This window comes from Marmota monax, unplaced genomic scaffold, assembly GCF_021218885.2.
Source record: "Marmota monax isolate L192 unplaced genomic scaffold, Marmota_monax_Labrador192_F-V1.1 WCK01_AAM20220418_F8-fsc00018, whole genome shotgun sequence".
NCBI classification, from domain to species: domain Eukaryota; kingdom Metazoa; phylum Chordata; class Mammalia; order Rodentia; family Sciuridae; genus Marmota; species Marmota monax.
In genome coordinates, this window is record NW_026692201.1 from 10,727,167 (window position 1) to 10,748,754 (window position 21,588).

At 32.6% G+C, this 21,588-nt stretch overlaps 1 protein-coding gene across 4 annotated transcripts in view; it reads left to right on the plus strand.

Moving 5' to 3' along the window:
• Xrcc4 (X-ray repair cross complementing 4) overlaps nt 1-21,588 on the plus strand; it is a 248,567-nt gene that overhangs the window by 18,769 nt on the left and 208,210 nt on the right. For 3 of the 4 annotated variants that reach the window (XM_046428150.2, XM_046428143.2, XM_046428166.2), the window contains 2 exons: nt 3,716-3,864; nt 7,271-7,446. In XM_046428150.2, the coding sequence (XP_046284106.1) occupies nt 3,726-3,864; nt 7,271-7,446 (315 nt within the window). In that variant the 5' untranslated portion in view covers nt 3,716-3,725. Of the gene's footprint in view, nt 1-3,003; nt 3,129-3,715; nt 3,865-7,270; nt 7,447-21,588 lie in introns of all 4 variants that reach the window. The other variant, XM_058574460.1, reaches the window with a different exon arrangement.

A 21,588-nucleotide genomic window follows, 5' to 3' on the forward strand; every position in this document is an offset into this window, starting at 1 on the left:
TTAAAATCAAAATCTTAATTTTGTGGTGAGTACCTAGAATAAATCAGAAAATTGGAAAACATTTGAAACGTGAATAATTTGGAGATATTTTTGAAACTAATCTATCCCCCAGTTAGTTTTTTTAACATTATTGAAATGAAAACCCTTTATATTACTGTGAAAGTAGCATGAGTGACTGACAGGCATCTGTAATATTAAATTTTAAATGAATTTTGCTATAATTAGAAATTTATCATTGTTCCAAATTTGGTTAAAAAATAGTAATGAAACGAATCACTATTTAAAAATAATTTAGGGCTGGGGTTGTGGCTCAGTGGCAGAGTGCTTGCCTCACACATGTGAGGCACTGGGTTTGATCCTCAGCCCCACATGAACAATAAATAAATAAACAAAATAAAGATATTGTGTCCATGTTTAACTAAAAAATTAAAAAAAATAAAAATAATTTAAAGTGCTATATTTTGCTTTCACAAAGTTAATGCTAACATAACCCTGGTACTTGAGGCATGTTTGAAAAGAAAGGATTCATGTAAGTGTGTGGGCATCTGCATGTGTCTGTGTGTTTGCATATAAATACTGTAGAGGCAAAAAAAAAAAGGGGGGGGCGGGGGCTCCATAGTGTTCTCTGTAACCTTTGCCCCTGAAAACAATTAAGGGTTTTGAGCCCATTAAAATTGTCTCTAACTATATGTGATTTTTAGTGATTGGGATTGAAAACAATAACACATTTTCCAGTTATTAAAGGATTAGAGCATGTGAGTAATTTACTGAATGTTAAGTGTATTGAATTATTTACCTAAAAGTAATATAAGCACATCTGGGCAAAGAGGACTTCATTGTAGGAAAAAGTTTTTTTTTTTTTTTTTTTTTGTGTGTGTGTGTGTGTGTGTATGATGCTTGGGATTGAACCCAGGTCCCTGGCCATGTGAGGCCAGCACTCTGCCAACTGAGCTATATCTCCAGCCCCAGGAAAAGGTTTTGAATGAAATATTTAAAATAAATATTTTGAAATTAATTGATTATGATGCCAGGAATACAAATTTGATTATTTAAATATTTTACCTGCTTAATTGAGGAATCTATAAGTGTTAGTTTTCAATTCATTTTTCTTTGGGAAGAATAAATTGTTTTCCAAGTAAACTGTAAGTAGAAGTTAGGATGATTGCTAATTTATCAATTTGAAGGGGTCTTATACTATTAATTTTATATTTTTTTCTTTCATGTTGGTATTTTATCTGGATTCCTTGTGCCCTTTAGCCTTCCTTTGTGACGTGTCAAACTGGGCAATTTAGTAAAACCTTGTCCTCAAAATAAAGTAACAAAATAAAAAATTGGAGGATATAGCTCAGTAGCCTTGGGTAAAAAAAACGATGAAAATGTACTATATTAAAATTAAGAGCTTCTTTTCATTTATAAACAACCACTATGAGAATAACTCCGAGTGAAAAAAGATACAAAGCATGTGTCTATAAAATGATTCATTCAAAATATTCAAAATGAAGCGCAATCAAACTAAAATATTTAAAAGACAGATTAATAACAAAGAGAAAAATGAATCAAAAACATAGCAAGATTGAACAGATACTCCATAAACCAGTATATTTAAATGTCTAATAAATATATGAAAAGGGGTCAGTATTCATTATTCATTAAGGAAATATGAATTAAAATCTATGTAATACTACTACATACCTACCAGAAAGGCTGAAATGCAGGATTTGAACCAACCAGAATTCTCATATATTGATTATAAATTGGAACAACCTTTTTCAAAAATTGTTGGTTGTGTAGTACCCAATCCCAACAGATGCAGCTCCTCTTACCCAGTATTCCAACATAGGTATATCCTAAATAAAAATGCATAGATATTTGCCAGAATGTTTATGGCAGTACTATTTGTACTATTTGTAATACTCCATAATACTGTAAACTGTGATACTATAAACCACCAAACATCTATCACTGGATATTGGATCAATAATTTTACTATATTCATAATGGAAGACTACACAGCCCTGAGAATGATATATAACTCTAAGAAACAAAATGAGTGAATCTCTCAAACATTATATTGAGCAAAAGAAGCTAGGCACAAAATAGAAAATGCTGTAAAATTATATTTACATAAAATATAAAAACATTTAAAATTCTTATCTTTGTTAAAGTATAGGAGTTATTTGGGGAGGTAGTGATGAGAAGGGAGAGAGTGTGAGAATGAATTCTGCTTCTTGATATGAGTATTGCCTTGCTTACATTTGTTCAGTTGTAAAATTCATCAATTTGTATTGTTGATACATATTATTGAGTGGGGGGCTCAAACTCAGGAAACAGATTTGAGATTCCTGCAAGTGGAAGAAGATGCAAGATGCAGTTAGGATAGTAGACGCTTTATTCAGAGGTGGCAACAGCCTTCAGCTTCAGATTTAGCCCCCATCCAGTTACATTTTGCTCCAGTTGTTTCCTTCAGCCCCAGCCTTTTCCATAGGCTTTTTTATACACAGGCCAAACAAAGAAGGCACACTGCCAACAGGTTAAAAAAGTGGGCACATATTCACAACCTAATGATCATGACCTCCAGTACATACACGGAATCAGAGTGTTTCTGACCTTGACTACACACTAACCATAGCATTACCAACTTATGGCATTGGCTACTACTGCCCATAACACCCAATTATGGCCTTGGTCACATACTGAAAACATAACATAGCCTGCTGGAAGCCTTAGCAAGGGAGCCCAATTATAGCCATTTTGGCCCGCCTCAACACAAGTACTGTCTGTAGTTATACCTAAATAAAAAAATTAATAAAATGAAAACTTTTTTATTAGTCTTAAGCTGTGATAGTTTGCTATAACCCATCCAAATGTATCTATTACAAGGTGCTCTTGTCTCAGGGAAAGTGTGTAACTGACCATGGGCACAACTTAGAAAGGGCAATTGTTAGGTTTTGAGATTTTCTTTTCCTATTATTTATTCTTACCCTTCTTTTTTCATTCCTCCAGAAAGACTTCCTCCTTACTAATTATGGTTATATTCCAGTTGTTAAGATTACTCCCAGGTCTTTCACACAAGTTCTTGTGACTGACACTCTCCAGAGGTGAATTCTACATTTCATATTGTTGAGATGGTAATTTTTTATGCTATAAGTAATATTTTTAATATGATAGAGCTACTGTAGTTAGAACACATACAATAAAAACACTTCTTTGCAATTTTCGACCACTGTGAGGTTCAATGGCATTATCCCACTTGAATGGTTAACAAGGTAACATGTTAGTTAACTTCCTTAATAGCTCAAATAAATATAAATAAATCAGATCAATAAATGTAATTAACACATAATATAACAAACTTTAAGAAACTATTACAGATTAACTCCCATGTACTCTTGACATAGTATATTTTGTTCCACTGGCTTATGCTAAAGCAACTTTCTTTAAAAATAGAGATGGTAATTTTTATTTAGCTCCATTACTTGGGACTAATCTTTTGCCATTTGTGGGCCTTTTTCTCATTTGTAAAAGCCTTGATTTGATATTGAACAAAAGTATGATTTATTGAGTTTTTGGTTGACTCTCTTATATGTTTTTTTTTTGTTTGTTTTTGTTTTACTTATTTCCTTAGAATTTATATAGCTGAGGGACTTTGATAGAAAACATAGCCATTTGATAAATAAAGTTTCTTGTAAAATACTCATTTTATCTTTCATAACAGGTAACCAGAAATGGAGAGAAAAGTAAGCAAAATCTGTCTTGCCTCTGAAGCCAATATAATTCATTTTCTACAAGTGTCTTGGGAGAAAACACTAGGATCTGGTTTTGTTATTACACTTACTGATGGTCAGTCAGCATGGACTGGGACAGGTAATATTAAAAGCAAATTTTTAAAATGTAAAATTTAAATAATGTGTTATTATTCCATCCTCTCTTCAAATTGTAGTTTCTTCAATAGATATGGGTAAAACTGATTACTTTTACTTGTAGTGACCAGTTTATACGCAGATTTGTAACATTTAATGCCATTTTCTATAATTGTTATTAAATAAATTAGCATATACCCAACTAATTCTGATTATCATTTGAATCTTAGTACTTAGACTTTGTTAAAATTTTGAAATGATCTCTTAATACAAGATGTGAATAGTACTTTTGACATGTATCTCCTCTTGGGACCCCAGGGAAATATTGAGAGGCAGAGGAAGCAGATTGGCCAGATCAAGAGTTTGTGTTGGATTGTGGCCATGGAGTTTTCTTTCTACTTCATCCACTTATATAGTTTGAATTATTTTCCAATGAACATGTACTATATTTGGAACAAAACAGAACCATAGCCTAAAACTTTATAATGCAGGGGTGAAAACTATATGTAGAATTTTGACTCTTTTATAAAATATACTTTTAATTTTTTAAATCTTTGATAATCTTTTAAAAATGTTTATAACCTTCAAATTGTATTTGGAACATGGCAGGTATAAAGTCAAAATATTTATAATTGTTTTACTAGATTACCAAAGTTTAATCTTCTAAAGTATTTTATTAAAACATTTTTTTAAAACTTTCTATGATTATGAAGTCATTTCTAAGTTATGTTGTGATATTTTACTTAAAATATTTTTGTTATTTTACATACTATTTCTATCTTCTAAATTTTGAAATATTTCTCTAAAATTTATTTCATATTTTATGCCTTATTCATTTCTGTTTAAATTTTAGGGACAAACTAAGCATGTAATATTGATAATTATTTTATCATTTTTACAATTAAAATACATTGTGAAATTCTGTTTCTTTCTTGAATGTTACAAATTCTGTTTTATTTAGTCAAACTGAATTTACATTCACCGTTTTTTCATTCATCTTTTATGATAATAAGAAGTGTTAATATAAGGATTACTGTAAAATAAAGAAATTTCAAGGATAATATTTGCAATACTTATTATGGTATCTATTTAAGCTATACATTTCTGTGTAAGAGAAATCAGTAGTTGGTTGTTACGAAGTGGAATAAGATACAACAGGTTAACTATGTATGCTAGTGAAAGTGTGTGACAGTTCTTATTTTTGGATGAAGAGGTAAAACATTGCTAAAAAACATGGCAATGGGTTAATGCTGATCTATTTTGATTGAAAGAATAAAAGAATATTTTAAATATAGAAAACTGGCTAGAAAAAATAAACTACTTCAGAGTTGGCTTTTTTATTCTTTTATTTATATATAACAGCAGAATGCATTACAATTCATATTACACATATAGAGCACACATTTTTCACATCTCTGGTTGTATACAAAGTATATTCACAACAATTCATATCTTCATACATTAACTTTGGATAATGATTTCCATCACATGCCACCATTATTGCTAACCCCATGCTCTCTCCCTTCCTCCCCCACCCTTCTGCCCTATCTAGAGTTAGTCTATTCCAAATGTTTTCCCTTATATGTGGATGCTGATCCATAATGGGGGTCGGAGGAGCATGGGAGTAATGGAGGAACCTTAGGTGGGGCAAAGGAAGGGAGAGGAAGAGTGGGGGGACATGGGGGTAGGAAAGATGGTGCAATGAGATGGACATCATTACCCTAAGTACATGTATGAAAACAAGAATGGTGTGACTCTACTTTTAGTACAACCAGAGACAGAAAAATTGTACTCTGTATGTATACTATGAATTAAAATGAATTGTGCTGTCATGTATAACAAATAAGAATAAATAAATAAATTTAAAAAATGAAGTTAACTTACAAGATTGATGTCTAACTGGTGAAACCTCTAAGGACTCCAAGAAACCATCAACCTTCATTTAAGACCACTTTTGTGTGGAGTGTTTGCCACTCTGGCTAGGGAAATCCATGGTTGAACATCATAAGGCAGGAAGGGGAAACAAAAAAGCAGAACAAAAGGGAATCAGTAGATAAGAGAAATAGGATTAATGTCCCAGAAAACAAACATAAAGACCAATTTGAAAAAGATGTGAATTATGTTTAAAACATTCAAATATTTTAAAGGTGTATTAGTTTGTTTTGTGTTACTGTCAGGAAATATCTGAGGCAGGCTATCCTTGAAGAAAAGAGGATTATTTAGTTCATAATTTTTGAGGCAGTCCCATTGGTTTAGTCTCTAGTGCTGGCCTACTGGTGGGCAGCATCAAAACAGAGCCTATGCAGGAGAAAGAGATTACATCATTTTTTAAAAAAATATTTTTAGTTGTCGAAGCACCTTCATTTATTTATTTATATGTGATATGGAGAATTGAACCTAGTGCCTCAGACATGTAGGCAAGCACTCTACCACTGAGCTATAATCCCAGCCCTGAAGAGATTAATTACATCTTGAAACTGAAAGCCAGAGAGTAATTCAGCCTCATTCTTACAACTATTCACTCTCGCAAGAACTGACTCAGGATGCTGTTAGAATTATTTTAATTCCTTCCCAGGGCAGCACTCTGATTGACCTAAGGACCTATGATCCACCTCTTAAAATTTCAACAACCTCTCTTATATAGCCACACTGAGGACCAAATTCTCTGTTCATGAACCCTTGGGGAACCCATGGACCCTTTGGACCACATCCAAACTGTATCAGAAAGGTAGAGTAAGAACAGTATATTATGAAAAAGAAATAAAGACTATACATAGACAAAGAGGATATATAGGGATAAATCAAGAAAATGTATAGATAGATAAGGATATTGGAAATCAGATCTATTGTATACTGTGTTTCATAGGTGAGGTAACTAAATGAATTTGAGTTCCTTTCCCATTTCTTATCACTTCCCTTCATCCATGTTTTCTTTTGTTAGCACACAAGATGAAAAGAATGAACTTCACTTTTACTTAGTTTGACTGTGCCTATGTGAGTGATAAATAGACTATAGACCATTGGATCTTTGAGTCAAAGAAGAAAGACATTGGAAAATACCAAGCATATTAATCATAACAGGAAATGATTTTATCTGGCTATGACTGAAGAGCAGGTACACAAAATGGTAGTTTCCATGGTAATTTACAATGATATATTTTATCTAAGGACTGAGAAATTATTCCATCCATCTCAAGATTTTCAGATGAAATTTGAGACTAAACCAATGCAGTTTTCAAAAATCACTAGTTTCATTAAAAGGTGTAATTGGACTTAGAAATGTGTGATATGGGGATTAATTTTACCTTTTGTTAAACTTCAGATATATGTGATAAAATGGTAGGAACAGAGAAGCAAATATTTTTCATGTTTAGAAATATTCCTTTTAAACTCATTAATGTTTTCCATAGTTTCTGAATTGGCAATTTCCCAAGAAGCTGATGACATGGCAATGGAAAGAGAAAAATATGTGGATGAACTAAGAAAAGCATTGGTGTCAGGACCAGGACCAAGTAATACATACAAGTTTGATTTTTCTAAAGAATCTTGTCATTTCTACTTTGAGAAAAACCTGAAAGATGTTTCAGTAAGTACAACTTTCCATAACTTTATAATTGGTAAGATGTCATAGCTCTTATTGAGGAATTATGCTTAAGGTTCAAGAAACTCGCATATTATTCCCAGAACACCTCAGAAGTAATAGCTTTGAAAGTACTTGGTTTCCAAATTGGAAGAATGCTTTAAAGTTAAAGTCATTGAACTGTATTAATGAATTATGAAAAGTTATTATTGGAAAATGTATTAGTTATTGCTTTAAAAATGTTAAGTATTAAGCAATTATAAAACTAAAAAGATAGAAATAACTGAAGCTAGTCACTCCATATTATTTCATATCTATTAAAACATATTTCATAATAATAATTTTGTTTTTTTCCAATATTTTCAGCTGATTACTATCTTTAATCACTATGGGTTAAAGAGGTTTTTAAATTTTTTAACTAAATTTGTCTCAAATTTTTAATAACTAAAGTTAATGTAGTAGAGATTTCCTTATCTTTTTTATACTATAGATCTCATATATGATTGATAAATAATTTAAAAATTGTCAAAAAACCAACTCAATCTCTAATTAGTTTAGGTAAAATATAAAGATAGTATGTGAAGAACATTTAATAAATAAATCACCATGTTGATCTGAATTAGTATAGGAACTGAGGAGGATGAAGAGCAGATGTTCTTGTCTGCAAAGTATGCAAACTTTGGAATATTCAAGCTGACAGTTATTTTTATTTTAGAATTTTTAAGTCTGATAATAGTAAAACTGTTGATTTTGTATTAACAGTTGAACTATCTTGTGTTGAACTATCTTGCATCCCTAAAATGGAAGCAACCTGTCATTATTTATCATCTTCTTAATGCATTAGTGAATATAATTTCTGAAAATTTTATTATAGATTTTGTATCTATGTTCATTAATAAGGATATTTATCTGCACTTTTCTTTCCTTGACATTGCCTTATTTGGTTTTGGTATCAGGATGATATTGATTTCAATGGGTTTTGGATGTGTCCTCACCTACCTTTCTATTTCATGGAGTAATTTGAAGAACATTGTCATTAGTTCTGCTTTAAAGGTCTGGTAGAACCAGTTGTGAATCCATCTGGTCCTGAACTTTTCTTTTTAGGAAGACTTTTTGCTTTAGTCTCATTGCTGCTTGTTGATCTGTTTAAGTTTCCTATATAATTTGGTTCAATTTAGGTAGGTTTTTTCTATCTAGAAATTTTTCCATTTTTTCCTAATTTTTCCAGTTTGCCAATATATTTTTTTAAATAGCACCTAATTATCCTTTTTTTTCAGTGATATTTGTGATGATATTTGCCGCAGTCTGGCTGGGCACAAAATCACGAGCCACTCACAGCCTTGTAGATTCAAACAGCAATTCTTTATTCCCGAACTCACACCAGCACTCTACATGCATTCTGGGGAAATTCACGTTCTGGGCCCAAATCACGTTCTGGGCAAAATCCCAAAATACTCTCTGAATCCCAAAGGGAACTCAAAGGGAACTCAAGGAACTCAAGGAGCCGGCACGCCTGAGGCAGCAGGATATGCCCTATTCCCAGCAGGGTACACCTTAAACCTGGAACCGCCCTAAACCTGGATTGTCCTAAACCGGGAACGCCCTAAACCCCGATCCGCCCTAAACCCGGATCCGCCCTGGTCCTTGAGCAAGGTCACCTTACATGCAATGTCACTGCAAATGACCTGGGTCATGACATGTGTCATTCTTACTTAGCAATGGCCCTTTTTTTTTATCTCTTACTTTATTAATTTGACTCTTCTCTTTCTTTTGGTTAATTTAGCAAAAGTTTTTTTTTTTTTTTTTTTTTAAATCAAAGTTGTTTATTCTTTGAAAGACCCAAGTCTTACATTGATCATTTGTATTTTTTTTTTTTTAATTTTTTCAATAACTTCAGCCCTGATCTTAATTGTTTTCTTCCTTCTAAGGGTTTGGAATTATTTTTTCTAATTTATAAAGGATCTTGAGACACATGATTAGTTTATTTGGGATCTTTCCAATTTTTTTTTTTTTTATGTAGGTACTCATAGCTATAATCTTCCCTCTTAGAATTGCCTTTATAATATTCCAGAGATTTTTTTTGGCATGTTGTATTTCTATCCTTGTTAGATCCTAAAAATTTTAAAATTTCTTCTATGGCTCATTCATCATGAAAAGTATATTGCTTAAACTCCATGTATTATGTACTTTCTAATGTTTTTTTCCTGTTGGTTTTAATTTTATTTCGTTGTTATCTTGATAAGATGCAAGGAATTATATAGACCCTTTTGTATTTGCTAAATCTTGCTTTGTGATTTATCCTATGGCCTATGTTGGAAAAAGTTTCAGTGCAGCTGAGAAGAAAGTGTATTCAGATGTCATCAGATGAAATATTGTATATATGTGTTAAGTACGTCTGGTTTATAGTATTTTTCAGCTGTAAAGTTCTTTACTGATTTTGTCTGGATTACCCATCTATTGGTGAGAGAAGGATGCTGAAATCATATAGTATTATATTGGGATCAATGTGAGTATGTAGAGCAATACTTATTTTATGTAATTAGATGCATGGATGTTTTGGGCATAAATATTTGCTATTGTTATATCTTCTTGTTTGATTTTTCATTTTAATCATTATGAAATCAGCTTTGTCTTTTCTGATTTGCTTTGGCTTAAAGTTGGCTTTGTTGAATATGAAAGTGATACTTCTGCTTGTTTTCATGCTCTATTTGCATGAAATACTACTTTTCATTTTTTTTCCACTTGTGAACATCTTTGTGAAGTATGTTTCATGCAAGCAACATATAATTGGGTCTTGTGTTGTAATCCAGTTGGACAGTCTATGTCTTTTAATTGGAGAGGTGAGGCCATTTACATCCAGTGTTATAATAGAGTGTTGTTTATTATTTCCTGCTGTTTAAATTTGTTACTATTTAAATTTGTTTCTAATGTTTATTTTGAGCCTAATTCTCATCTGTTCAGCTACTCTTCTGTTGAGATTCATCCATTTGGGACCCTCTGAAGTTTGTTTTTAATTTCTTCTCTATGTAGTATTTCTTGAAGTATTTCTCTTTAGTTCTGGCATCTTGGAAGATTTTTATTTCTGTTTCAATTCTAAAGGACAGCTTTGCTGGAAAAAGCAATTTTGGTTGGCAATTAATTTTTTTGAGGACTGGGAGTACTGAGTTATAATTCCTCCTGACTTAGAATCTTTTCTTAAAAATTCAAAGTAATTCTAATTGGCCTTTTTCTAAATGTCACCTGATGTTTTCATTTTGGTATCTGTAAAATTCTATCCTTGTTCTCTGTGTTAGGTATTTTAATTATAATATGTCGGGGAGTTTGATCTTGTCTATTTGGGGTTTTGAATATTTCCTGTATCCAGATGTCCATCTCATTCCAAAGTTAGGGAAAATTTCTAAAATTATTTCTCTGATAAATTTATGCATGCCCTTAGCTTTTATATCAGATTCCTCTTTGTAGTGATTCGTAGATGCTGACTCTTGATGCTGTCTCACATTTCTTATATATTCTGATCATAGTTAATTATTTTCTTTATTGCTGATTGAATTTTCAAAGTTATATACCTGTTTTCACTGGCTGAAATTCTGTCTTCCACAGAATATTATTCTGTTGGTGTGATTTTCAGCTGAATTTCTTCATGATTTCCATTTGGTTCTTTATTCAGAATCTTTACTTCTTTATTATAATACTCTTTTATATCCTGAATTTTCTACTTTAGTTGATTTATTCCATCTTCTTTAATTCATTAATTATTTTAATAATCATCTTTTGTATTTTTTATTGGCATTTCCTTCATTTTGGTGTCTCTGGCATCATTTATTGGAGTATTGTTCACTTTTGGGGATGTCTTATTCCTTTTTTCTTATATTACCTATTCTGTTGGTTTTTTTTTTTTATCTACCAGGATGATTACCTCTTCTACTATTCTGCAAGAAACTTTCTAGTAATCTGCCTTTTCTTTACTAAGTTCCTGAGGGAGTATACATCTAAGTGTCAATACTTCCACTTGGCGTGAATCTACTGCTGTGTTCAGTACTCAAGCACAGCTTTGAGAGGAGATAATAATCACCCAGTAACTGATCACTTCCAAATAAAGTCATATACTAATAAAGCTTAAGAATGTACTGAAAATATTCTCCACAATTCCACTATCAAAATGGAAATTGAAAATGGTGTTCTAGAATAGACTGAGAAAAAAAAAGTGTAATTAACTATTAAAGTATATTGGGCATGAGAAGGAAAAATCAAAGAAAAAGAAACATAAAATGTGGGTGGTAGAGGCAGGAGCATATACTGCAAGAAGAAAAAGAGAGACAGGAGAGGAGAATATAAACATGAGTAAAGAGAAGAAAGAGTAGTTCCAATTAATGCTTTAAAGCATTAAAATGAATACATAAAATTAGATTAATGAATGCATTGTCAAGTGATAAGAGAAAAAATGTCAAATCAATTTGCAAGATAAAAATCTGTAAAATCAAAACTGAAATTAGGGTTTGGGATTATGGCTCAGGGATAGAGTGCTTGCCTAGCACATGTGAGGCACTGGGTTCTACCCTCAGCACCACATAAATATAAATAAAATAAAGCTTAAAAAACTGAAATTAGAGAGATTTATTTTATTCCATGCTGAGCTATTTGAGATGGAGCCAATTCTTATTGAACCTTCCTGATTTGGATTTCGTCAGGCATTGGAAGGTTTAGTAAATGCCCACACCTCCTTGGATTTACTTCTATCCTCTTTGCGTATAGAGGAAGTAATCTTCACCATTCTTCCTCTGAATCAAATCTAGGAAGCTTCTTCTGTTCATTGGTATATCTGGGTATTTGTGGTGGATTAGAAGAGACACATAAGTGCCTTCGTTTGGCAGCAGCAACAGACTGTAGGGCCCAAACCTGGGGGTCCTATGGAACACAGTAATGCTAGGGCCAGGGGCCTCTGCCCTGCTTGTTGCAAATTCTGTGGCTTCTGCCACCATTGGGGTTCATTGTTGGTGTGCCCACATGTGCAGCTGGCATCTTTGTGGCCAATGTCTGTGGACCCTCTGTGGTCATGGAGCCCTGGGGCTTGGCTTCTGTTGGCTGCTGTGGATCATCAGATTTCTGCTTGCTGCCAGGGCACACTGTTGGTGGGCCTGTTTGTACAGGTGGTTGGTAGTGGTGGGGTCTGTCGAGCATGTAGCTGAAGGGCAGATGACACTGCTGGGGCAGAAGGAGCTATGCCCTCAGCTACTATAGATCCTGTGGCTTCTTACTAATGCCTGAGCATGTTCTCTAGTGGGTTCATGACTGTGTGTGCTCAGTGATGTCTGCCATATTTGGGGGGTACATGTGTGGGCACCTCTGTGGAGGACAGCACTGCAAGTTAGTAGTGGTAATATATCCAGCTATTGGGGATCACACTGCTGTGGCCAACAGTTAGGCACTCCCTGAGAGTGACTTGTTCTCTGTTTTACTCTAGCCTATTCCCCTTGTGAGGGGAGGAGGGCTTGACAACCTTCAGATAGCAGTAATCTCTGTACAGATTACTGGGGTACCCTGTTTCAAAGGCTTTTCCTAGGACATTTTTCCTGCTGTCTGAAGTTTGGATGTAGTTGTATAGATTTAATTCCTCCTAGGGAGAGAGGCTTAGATGTGATCTCTACAAGATGGCTGGCAGTCACAGTTTTCACTAGAGTTTGAGATAGGTTGTATACTTCTAAGTGACTTAGCAGCTCTTCCTTGCTTAACTTGGCCTTTCTTTCTTTTTTTTTTTTCATACCTTTGTTACTGAAGTAAGCATGTCACCTTTGCCTCACCTTCTTTCTCTGTTATCCCTCCAACCTGGTCCTGGTTGGGGTTGAGAAATTCCTACCTGTTTTCTCTTTCAGTAACCAGAATTTCTGAGTTCGCCTAAATCTCTTGACTGTTCAGTATTGTTCTGTAGACCATTTCACCTGGCAACTACCTCTCTAATAAGTTGTTCTCTCACTGCTTTGATTTTGAACTGCTAGAGGAGTCAAAATTTGCTATCTAGTTCTACTTTTCCATCTTCCCACCAGATTAGATGGTAATTTAAATAGGAAAAGTAAAAAAAATTTCAACTGGTTACCAAAATTTTGCTATCTTATATTCTTTCCTGTAGTACAATTTCAGTCAGATGATATTAAACACTATAGAACTACTAACTAATTGTCTTAATATTTTGAAGTGAATCATTATAAAATAGGGAGTAATGCCATTCGTCCCATTCAGTAAGCATTTGTATATAACAGTTGGCATTATTTTGTGCACCCAGTTTTTGTTTTTTATGTCATTTGTATACACTGGTGAATAACAGATGTATATTTACTGATATGCCTGTATGAGAGTTGGAAGGCTTTGGGTATCTTTGACATAGTGAAAGGGGAGCTTGGTCCAGTGGGGACGGTTGGAGTACTTGCCAATACAAGTAATAGCAATTCATCTGTTTTTTCTGCTTCGGTGAAGAAAAACTTCCAAGTCCTCATGACTTAAATCTTTTACAGTTGACTTGTTACTTAGCATCATGAAACTAATCAACATTATCAAAGCCAAGCCCTTAAACTACTATCATTTTGACAGGTTTCATTAAGAAATGATAAAAGCATAAAAGACTCACAGTAATGCAGAATTGTATTGATTCTCAAAAGAAAATGTCTTAAAGCAGCATATTGCAGTTTAGAAGGCTGTCCCCTTGTTTATTCATTTATTTATTTGTTTATGAGAAAAAGAAAGGCTACTCTCAGAATAGTTTGACAAGGAGTTTATTCATGGTTTGGCTTACTTCTGAGCTATTTTTGGATATTTAAATGATATAAAACTGCTGCAGTAAGTCTTGTGGATCCAGCTTTCAGAAAAAAAATCACAATTTTATTTGGCAAACTACCATGGGAATCTTCTAGTATTTAGGCAAACTGATTTCAGTGACAGTATCTTCTAAATTCATCTGCTGGTAAAAGTCTGCTAACAATTGGAAACATGGATGAACACTTTTTAAGGCTAATTGTGTTTGGATGACCTAAAAATTGAAAAGGAGTTTGGAATTATTTCCTTGATGACACAGGCATATGATTGTTGCCAAAAAGGACCTCCTAAACTTAGAAGAAAGGAAAAAGAGATTTTAGGCATTTAATGCCATCAATTCAAGAAGTTTATGTATCAAATTATGTGTTGGAGATCACTGCACAATTTGAACATTTTTAATGTGCGACTAAATTAAGATTTGTTTGAAATTTACATTTATATCAAAATTTCCTTTTTTTTCCCCTAAAGGGAGTGACCACTAATTTTTGAATTAAAAAAGACTGATGTTTGGGAAATGCTAACTTGTGTTTTGTCTGAGTGTTAAGATTTTCAATGTGAGGGAAATATTTTAAATGTATAATTTTTTGTCAGTGTTTATATACAGTAATTTTTGGCAGGAATAGGTCCACAGTTTTCATTAGATTGCTTTTGAGTTTATAATTCCCCAACTTTCATTTATGTTTGACTTTTTTTTTTTTTTTGGTACCAAGGATTGAAACCAGTGGAGTTTAATCACTGATCCAAATCCCCAGCCCTTTTTATTTTATTTTATTTTATTTTTGAGACAGAGTCTCACCAACACAGACTCTGAGAGCCTCACTTAGCAACTTAGTTGAGACTGGTTCTGCACTTGCGATCCTCCTGCGTCAGCCTCCCAAGACCTGGTATTATAGGTGTGCACCAACACACTAAACTCTAATTGTCTTTTTAAAATAGATAACAAAGACATTTTAATTTAAGCTTAGTTACTATTGGAATATGTGTTGAATGACCAGCTAGACACTAATTCCTTTTATCTGAAGAATATGAACCAGTGTAACCCTTCTTGTTCAAGTATAGTGTTTTTCTGTTGACAGTAGGTTCTAGCCAAAGTGAACTCTAGTGTGCCAGATTTGAAGATCCTCATTTCTTTTAATATTTATTTTTTAGTTGTAGTTGGGCACCTGTACCTTTTTATTTATTTATTTGCTTGTTTGTTTATTTATTTATTTATTTTCATGTGGTGCTGAGGATCCAACCCAGGGCCTTGCACATGCTAGGCAAGCGCCCTACCACTGAGCCACAACCCCAGTCCCTCTCTTTTATTTTTAACATTTTCTTTTCTCTTTAACATCTATTTTGTTGTAGGTGGACACAGTGCCAGTACCTTTATTTTATTTTTATGTGGTACTGAGGATGGAACCAAGTGCCTCATGTGCAGCCCAGGTCCTCATTTCTTTTCTTTTTTTTTTTTTTTAGGGGGGGAGGGAGTTTTTAATATTTATTTTTTAGTTTTTGGTGGACACAACATCTTTAATTGTATGTGGTGCTGAGGATCGAACCCAGCGCCATGCGCATGCCAGGCGAGCGCGCTACCACTTGAGCCATATCCCCAGCCCCAGCTCCTCATTTCTTAACCACAAGCAGTGTCTATCTCGCTCAAGAAGCATTCCTATACTTTATGTCACTGTTTTACCTCTCCTTTCATGGTTCATACTGATTTTGAAATAGATTATTATCATTCTAACAACTCATTTTAATATTATTTTTTTCTTCCTTTTGCTTTGTTTCTTCAGAAAAAAATTCCATTTATGAGTTACAAAAAACAACTTGATTATTTTTGACAAGAATAGTGATGGCTAGAATAACCTTGGACTAATCATTTAACTTGAAGTTGCTGATGATTCTTGTTTCCTCATCTCTAAAGTTTTATTTTTAAGGTGATTTCTTAAATTCATTATAAGTCCTGAAATATACTTTAGTTTTATAAAAATATACTCTAGTTTTATAAAAATTTATAAAATATTATACATAAATGCAGATAAGTTTTTGTGTGTATGTGATGTCACAACCAACAAATATGAAACTTCAATAATTAAATAGCATGAAGTTTTGTTTTCTATGTTGTAAAACTCTAAGTAGGCACCACTTGGTTAATATGATAGCTTTATGATGTCAGAGACCCAGAATTTTTTGCTTATGTTGCTTTATCATATTTAACAGTTTTCATCTCGTGGTATAAGATTGCTGCTTTCGCTTCACTCTTATGTTCATCTTTTAAGCAGCAGGACAGAGTTATAGAGAAAGTAAAGAGCATATGCTTTGTCTTTACTGCCATCACTCCAAAATTGCACACATTTCTTATGCACATATCCTGTTGTTCAGAACTTCATCACATGACTTCTGTCTTCTCCTAGAGGCAAGGGAATCTGTGAAATCTGATCTTGTACTATGTCCTGTGCCCAGAAATTTCCATTACTGTGTGAAAAAGGAGAACATGGTTATTGATGGACAGTTAACAATCTCTGAATGTTAATATTCAGGAAAGATAGAAACATTATTCAGAGGGCTTGCTTTTATTGTTGCAAGGCCATTTCTCCAGTATTTTTATTACAAATAAGTATTTCAGTCATATTTTAGTTTAATAAATGTTATAAAGCTACATGTGGAAGGTACAGGATATTCTGTATCTTACTATATAATGTAACTTTTATTTACTTGTATTTTAGTAGAAAACTGGACTCTAAATTCAAACAGCCTCCTTATATTAACTTTCATTTCTCTGATATATGAAAATGAGATAAAATAAGTTAGCCAAAAAACCCAACCAAAGTTGTTTTTAAAAACAGCAGTCCAAAATCCTATATTATTGCCATGTGTTCCTGTGGTTTGAGAAACTCTGAATTCAGAGGGCCATTTCCAGATTAAATATCGGAATTGCAGAATTTATTGTGATACTCTGCCAAAGACTTTGTCAAAAATAGTAATGACTTTCAGGTTTGTGGTAGTTTGGGTTTTCAAATGTGTTGTTTGAATGCCCAAAAAAAAGAAGTTATAATAATCTTTATTTCTGTGATAAAAGTATTTGTGTATATATGTTATTCCTTACCCTTTTAGAGTGTGAGAACTAAATGAGTAATGTATGTGGGTCAGAAATTCTACTCAAAGTATATATTTTCTAGGTTAAGCCATAAAAGAGATTTTAGAATTACTACTTTAAAAAAATTATTAATTTTTGGTTATATAGTTTTGTATTTGAGGACTAATTTTCTTTTTCTTGTTTTTTGTTATACTACTTTAATTTAAAATGATTTATTCTTTTTTAAGATGCAAGTCATTACATCTGAATTCTTTGTTATTACAGGATTGTTCAGGAAAGAATTTATCATAAGAACAAAAGTAGAAAGCAGCATGTGAAAAGTATGTTGTAAAGTGACTTTTTTTGTGTAATACTGTTAATATTTTCTTTAGCATGTATTTTCCCTGTATTTCATTAGACTTGATATTGTCATTGTTTATTTTTGAGGAAATAGATGCTGAAAATATAAATGAGTGGCTAAGGAGAACAGAGATAAGTAAGTTAGCAAAGGTAGAATCCAGGCCTATGTCTTATGAATCCATCATTAGTTTTGTTAAAATGTTAGTTTTAGGTGTGATTTATATGCAGTAAAAGATAATTGAATGTGTATCACAGAAGCCTGTTCCTTCGTGTGTCTTTGCAGTCAGTCTCCATCTGTCCCTTTTCTTGCCCCAACCCAAACAACCACTGGACTATTTATGTCAGTATACATTAATTAGTTTTACCTGTTTTAGAATTTCATATAAAGGAACTATACAGTAGATACTTTTGCTTATAACTTTATTTGTAAAGCATATGCCTTAGATATTTATCATTATATATTATGTATCAGCAATTCATTTTTTCTCATTGCTGAATAGTATTCCATTGTACAGATATACCACATTTACTATGAGAATTTGCATATGAATCTTAGTATAGGCATATATTTCATTTTTTTGGATATTATTTAGGTGTAGAATAGTTGGGTTAAATGGTATATTACCATTTTAGGATACTGCTCCAGAATTTTCTAATAGAGATTATATATCATTTTACATTCCCACAAGCAGTATGTGAGTTCCATTCCTTCATATCCTTGTCAACATTTTGTATGGTCAAAGTTTTAATTTTAGCCATTCTAGTGGGTATGTGATATTATCTTACTGTATTTTAAATTTACATTTCCCAAATGCCTCTGGTATTATTTTCTCTATGTATATCTTCTGTGATGACATGTTTGTCAACATGTTTTTGTTGGGTTGCTTCTTTTATTTTTGTGTTTTGAAGAGTTATTTTTTACATTCTGGATACAAGTTCCATGACACATACATGATTTGGGAACACCTTCTAGTTTGTGGAGAAAGATGGAACATCTTAATTTTGCGGAAGTTCAACTTATTTTTTTTTATGGATTGTAATTTAGGTGTTATATCTAATAAGATATACCTAACATAAATCACAGAGATTTTATCCTGTATTTTTTTATTATGAGTTTTGTAGCTTTTACATTTAGAGTCTGTGATACATTTTGAGTTGGTTTTTGTATAAGACACAAGGTATGGATTAATATTCTCATTATTTACATATGACTGTTCAGTCACTCTAGTACCATTTGTTGAATTATCCACTTGTTTTCTTGAACTTTGTTGAAAATCAGCTGACTGACTGCATGTCTTCCTGTGTATAGATATGCACATTTTTATTTGGGCTCTGTTCTGCTTCATTAATCTATTTTTTTAAAAAAATCTCTGTGTTAACCATAATATGTCAGGATTACTTGGCTTGTAACACCTTAAAATCAGGTAGTATAAGTTCTTCAACTCTGTTTCATTTTGAAGTTGCTTTGGCTATTCCATGTACTTCATACAAATTTTGTAAGATTTAAAAGTGATTTGTCAATTTTTATAAATAAGTCTGCTGGGATATTAATTGGGAATACATGCATCTACAGAATTGACAACTTAACATATTAAGTCTTTTTATCCCTAGACAAGATATACTCACTTGTTTAAGTTCGTTTTCCCAAATGAGGGGACATTTTATATAACCAGGGACATTTGGCAATGTCTGGAGACTTTTTGTTTGTTTGTTTTTGGTTTTCTTTCTTTCTTTTCTTTTCTTTTTTTTTTTTTTGTTGTTACAACCTATGGCTGCTACTGGCTTCTAGTGAATAGGGGCCAAGGATGTTGCTGAACATCTTACAATGGTCAGGACTGCCTTCCATTACATTATATCAGTATTGCAATAGTTTAGAAACACTAATTTAGGTCTCATTAATTATGCAGCAATTGTTTATAGTTTTCAAAGTACAGATCTTATAGATCTTCTATCACATTTATCACTTTAAAGTAGAAATAGAGGCCTTTGATGAAATCTTTCTTCTTTACTAATAGAAGCATTAGAGTATTATTCTCCTTTCAAGTGCTACTTTAATTACATTGTTGAGATTTTATGTTTTCATTTTCATTGAAAATACTTTTATAATTTCCCTTTTGGTTTGAGTTTTCATTCTTAGATTATTTATAAGCTTATAGTTTAGTTTATAATTTTTAAAATATCTTTGTGTTAGTAGCTTTTAATATAGTTCCATTGTTGGTGGCAAAACTTTATGTGACTTGAATTCTTTTAAATTTTTTGGAGTTTGTGTTATGGCTTTGAATATTGTCTGTCTTGTTCAAAGTTTTTTTTTTGTGTGTGTGTGTGTGTGTGCTTTAAAGATATTTTGTTTTATTTTTTTTGCGGGATACCAGGGATGGAACTCAGGCGTACTCAACCACTGAGCCACATCCCCAGTTCTGTTTTTGTAATTTTATTATTTAGAGACAGGGTCGCACTGAATTGTTTATGGCCTCACTGTTGATAAGGCTGGCTTTGAACTTCTAATCCTCCTGCCTCAGCTTTCTGAGCCACTGGGATTACAGGCATAGGCCACCGCACCCATCTATTATGCTGTTGTTGGTTGGATTGTTTTATATTTGTCAGTTAGATCAGATTGGTTTCTGGTGTTATGTTTTCTATAATCTTGCTGCTTTTCTGTCTGTTTCTTGTAAGTTGATTGAGAATGTATTAAAATCTGTAACTGTAATCATGTGTTTCTTTGCCTCTCCTTAAAATAATTTCAGCTATTGCTTCATATGTTTTGAATCTTTGTTATTCAATAGAAAGTATTAAGTTTTGCCATGGGAATTTATCTTTTTACATTTGGAAATGCCCTCTGATTCTATTGATAGTCTTTGATTTACTTTGCATGGAACCATTACCATTCCATTTTGCATTTGATTGGAATGAGCATGTTATACCTTTCCTATTATTTTGCCTTTAACTATTTTTGTCTTTATTTAAATTAGGTTTCTTAGCTGGGCAGGTGGTGAATGACTGTAACATCAGCAACTTCTTAGGCTGAAGTTGCAAGTTTGAGGCCTGCCTCAGAAACTTAGCAAGAACTTGTCTCAGAATAAAGGACTGGGGATGAAGCTCAGTTAGATTTTTTTTTTTAAGATTTCTTTTAGGAAGCATTTGGATCTTGCCATTTAAAACATTCAGTTTGACGGTCTGTGTCTTTTAATTGGGCTGTTTAGGTCATTTATATTCTACCTAATTATTGATGGTGATATTCTTAAAATCTGCTTGCTGTCTTCTTTTTTTTTTTTTTTTTTTAGTATTTAATTTTTAGTTGTGGTTGGACACAATACCTTTATTTTATTTATTTATTTTTATGTGGTGCTGAGGATCGAACCCAGGACCTTGCACATACTACACAATTGCTCTGCCCCTGAGCTACAATTCCAACCCATCACTCTCTCCTTATTTCATCTTTATTTTATTTCCTTCTTCCTCTTGTTCTTTCTCCTTTTGTATTAATTATTTTTTTAATTTCATTTTTTTAAGTTATCTCATTAACTGTAACTCATTTGTATGCTATTTTTATGTTTACTTTAGGGCTCATACCTAAAAGGATTTTACCTTTGTCACAGTTTTTGAAGTCACCTATCACTTTACAGATATTATAAGAACCCTATAGTAATATTCTTTTATTTCTTTTGTTATGACCTTTGTGCTATTATGGTCATATATTTTACTTTAGCATGTTACAAACTCCATATTTATTATTACCATTATCATCTTTGCTTTCTACAATTAATTAACTATTAAAAACTATTTGGAAATAATTTTAGGCTCACAAGTTTTAAAAATAAACATAGAGTTTCATTGTGCCCTTCACTCAGCTTCCCCAAGGAAAATAATATGTAACCAGGAGACATTATTAAAAGTAGGAAATTGACATTGATACAATATTATTAGCT